At 44.8% G+C, this 3956-nt stretch overlaps 2 protein-coding genes across 2 annotated transcripts; both read right to left on the reverse strand.

Moving 5' to 3' along the window:
- Nucleotides 1–1606, reverse strand: PHALS_08742 (alpha beta hydrolase fold-1 domain-containing protein; the record flags this gene model as incomplete). The annotated part of the gene is made up of 2 exons (XM_024724145.1): nucleotides 1–1505; nucleotides 1594–1606. The coding sequence occupies 2 exons, from the start codon at nucleotides 1604–1606 to the stop codon at nucleotides 1–3; spliced, it is 1518 nt and encodes a 505-aa protein (XP_024575051.1).
- A 95-nt stretch (nucleotides 1607–1701) lies between these two features.
- PHALS_08743 (cytochrome oxidase assembly) lies at nucleotides 1702–3341 on the reverse strand (the record flags this gene model as incomplete). The annotated part of the gene is made up of 5 exons (XM_024724146.1): nucleotides 1702–2343; nucleotides 2415–2693; nucleotides 2760–3008; nucleotides 3073–3210; nucleotides 3288–3341. 5 exons carry the CDS (start codon nucleotides 3339–3341, stop codon nucleotides 1702–1704), a joined length of 1362 nt encoding a protein of 453 aa, XP_024575052.1.
- Between the last annotated feature and the right edge of the window lie 615 nt (nucleotides 3342–3956).

Consider the following 3956-nt stretch of genomic DNA (forward strand, 5'->3'; position numbering starts at 1 on the left):
CTATTTCTCCAACTTACTTTCTGAATCACTAGGATAATCGATACTCAATCGTCGATCCAACTCTGCTTCGGAAAGAACACTTGAAGCGCTAGTTTTCATCATAGATAGGCTTGGAGAGTCTTCTGCCGCTTCAAAGTCATCAGCTGTACGAAGTGTATCGCCTTCGCTACGGCGACGCTGCTTTTCTCCACTCACCACGTCTGAATTATCTGGGGCGATTAATCGGGTTTCTGTACTTAATCGAGTTTCTGAACTTGTCGGATTTGGAACCTTACTCTCCTCTACGATTTGCCTGTCGTCAGCAGCATGCTTGCTTGATCTCCTATATCGTGCGTACAGCTTAAGCACGAGCTCCACCATTTCTATTTTCTCTATACACGTCACATCACTATATCCGGCACGATCAATACTTTGCTTAAGCTCTTTGATCGACATTTTATGCACTGCCTCGATTGAGAGTCCTGGCTCAAGCGGATTCTTGTATAAACGCGTAGGTTTCTTGCGTTTCGGAGACGCTTTTTTATGTAATTGAATATGATTTTGACGCTCATCTGGTGAAAGATCAAATGTGGAGAGATCATCCGGTAATGGCATGAGTCCCACCATCACCCGCAGAAATTGGAGTGCCTGAATAAAAAAATTAAATGGACGTTGACAGTTGTGTCCACCTGGAAACTTAAATAATTGATTCGGTCCATTGTGGAGTTTATATAATGCCTCCACGTGATGTGGTCCCACCAACTCATCTTGCAATCCCACCACAAAAAATGCCGGTACGACGCACTTGTGAATCTTGGCAATTGGCTTTAATTTAAACATGTCAAACTTGGCTCGTTTCTTGATATCGCGTCGAATGAGTCTCATCACCAATTTAACTGCTATTTTCGGTACACCTAGTTTTCCATCTTCCACTAACTCAGTGGCAAGTTTTGGTAGACTTGAAAAAGGCGAGTCCAAGACCATTGCATTGATTGTCGCATCGGACTCCGCGTACATGAGTGCTGCTACTGCACCCATGCTACGTCCCCATAAACACAAGCTTGAGATTTCTCCAGTCTTCCGCACATACTTGACTGCTGTTGCAATGTCCGCTTGCTCATGATAACCTAGTGATACAAACTTGCCTTGGGACAGTCCTGAACCACAGAAATCGAGTGCAAAGACGGTAAAACCTGCTGGTAAAGCATACATTAAAATTTCCAAAGCTCCAAGTCGACAGGAGCTATTGCCATGCAGCACCAAGATACACGGTCGCTTCTCCTGCTCTGAGGTAGGTTCAGTTTTAGACTTGCGAGGCTTCCACCAGCTGCACTCGAGCGTGTAACCGGCCGGATTTTTAAGCTTGAGATCTGTGCGCTGTATAGATAATTCTCCAATCTGTGCACGCTTTGGTCCGAGTTCTGAGGGGGCGTACTGAGCTCTCAGGGGTCGGATCACGGTACTGACAAGCCCTTCATAGCCTTCCTTTACCATGGACCACATGCCACGCCGATCGCTTGCGGTTGCTATATTAACGAAACAAGATACAGGACTACATGTTAGGTTTATGGATAGGGTGTCAAAGCGCTCGCAGGAGCAGAGGTTTATGAATACCAGAGTCGTCCATGAAGCCTTCCAATGTAAATTATGTAGTATTAGTGATACTGCATCGAATATGAAAGGGAGCTGCTTTATTGTTAGGGTATTCTAGTGTAACTCTGATTACAAAGTCTTGGGTGCAGCTTTGATGGCAGTTTGAATGGTCTTTTTGAGCGGCTTGGCAAAGTTGAGCGTGTGCTGTGACCAAAGCGTAGCTGTAACAAGAACGATGGCGCCACATTGATGCGAAATAGCGAGTGGAATTGGTACGTAATTAATCAGTGTCGTGATGCCGAGCATCACTTGACCCCCGGCGGCAGCCAACGCCATATTTAGAGCGTTTCGTGATTGTTGCGGTAATTGGCTCCAGATCGGTTGACGACGTGCCATGCCATACACGGTACCAAAACCCGCAAGCGTACTAAGAGCAAGGATACGATGGTCCAATTGCACGAGCGGCACGTTTTCAAAAAAGTTTCGATACTTTGGCTCGAGTACAAATAGATCATTCGGAATCCACTGCTCGTCCATTTTAGGAAAAGTGTTGTAGGCCATACCGGCGTCGATTCCTGCTACAAATGCACCAGAGACAATCGTATAACCCAAAGCGGTCGAAACGTGGCCCAAAATTCTACGGATACGGGCCACCTTCTTTCGTACGTCCGGTAAAATAATATCCCGTGTCACCGCCGCACGTGACGGAGGCGCAACCAAGGTAAATCCTGTCCATAGAAGAACCCCCAGTGTTGTAAATGCAAATGCGAGCTATTTACAAAACCACAATGAAAAAAGTTTGTTAGTACAACCTCCTGTTCTTGTTTAATGTATGTACGTACATGCGTGGCCAGACGATAAGGACTAACACGCACTTCGTTGCGCTTTTCCAATTGCTCGTGACCGTGCTCTTCCAATCCACTGCGAACCATCCACCAGCCAATGGCTCCCTGCGTCGCACCCAAGCCGAATAGCACGCCAAATCGCTTGTACAACTCCCGAGGTAGACGTCTGCGTAACATAAAGTAAAGCAACGGAGCCGTATAGACGATACCAATTGTACGGCCAAGCATTCGATGGCCATACTCCCACCAAAATATACTTTTAAACTCGTCTACTGTCTACACCATAAAATGAAAACTTAAGCTTCCACATATTGTACCAAATCCTTATTGCCGATGCCGTACCATATTCTTGCGTTGCTGATATTCAGGAAACTTTTTGTAAATTTCAAATTGTACATCCCATTCTTCTGGAGTCATGGGCGGTAAACTTCCATGTGGCTTCCACTGTACCATAGACAAACCCGATCGAGTAAGGCGAGTGGCACCTCCAACGGCTATCATGCCGCCAACCAAAGCTGCTGTACCAAAAATCCAACATGCAATCGGGCGGTTTGCCGCCACATTCTCGATCGTTGCCGATGAAGCAAAATTCTGCACGGTTGTACGTGACTAATCCGTTAGCATCACTACAGGTCATTAGTGCACATTTACGCACATGAGTTTTCGTTGAGTAAATAAGCGGCTTTGTGTTTTTATTGATGCAAGGTAAACTGAGACGCGACCAGGCTGTTTTGACTGGAACCACTATCACAGGTTTGACCATCGTGTGATAGCGCGTGAGGACAGCGTATCTCTGCAAGTCAAAATTAATATTACAAGCTTAGCTTTCACGTCCGAAATTTTGATATAGGTTTAAAAAAGGCAGCGTACACTGCCGGCTAAGCTGCGGATGACGGTGCTGCGTCGGAATGCTTGTGCTTGCATTGTTGTTGTTTTTCGATCAAAGAATGATGGTTGTCATTCATATAAATCGTACTTCACGGTACAAGCAGCAAGATAAAATGTTATACATTACCTATCATTTTATTTACGCTGGAAAGCGATTATATTAATAGGATAAGGGAGTGTTTCAATTTTAGAATTCTGGAACACTGATGGGTACACACACTTCTACACTTCATACATTTTCAAAGAAAACTCAAAGAGTTTATTTTTTACAGTTCGAAGGTTTTTTCTGCAATACCACATCAACGTGGGAATCAATCAAAATCGCGAAGACAGTCCCACGTCACTGAGTTGTTCAACGAGATTGACGTATTGACAGGCACGGCTTGCAGCGGGGCAGCCGTAGCTTTGCACTTTGAGGAAGCGTAACTTAGGTCAGCGACCTCTCGTTCTTTACTCAGAACAAGTACGAGTTTAGCGGATCGCAATCCGCTTACTCCAAAAGTAATTATAGCCTTAACCCAAGGCTAGTTACTCTTCCGTATAAAATCCAAAACTGATATTTGTCTGCGGAAGCCGCCTAATTTTAAATGTAAAGATTTTCCTAAATATATATAGTAAAATCTAAATACATGCATAACTACTGGCTACCCA

The sequence above is a fragment of the Plasmopara halstedii genome (assembly GCF_900000015.1).
Source record: "Plasmopara halstedii genome assembly, contig: Scaffold_323, whole genome shotgun sequence".
Classification (NCBI taxonomy): Eukaryota; Oomycota; class Peronosporomycetes; order Peronosporales; family Peronosporaceae; genus Plasmopara; species Plasmopara halstedii.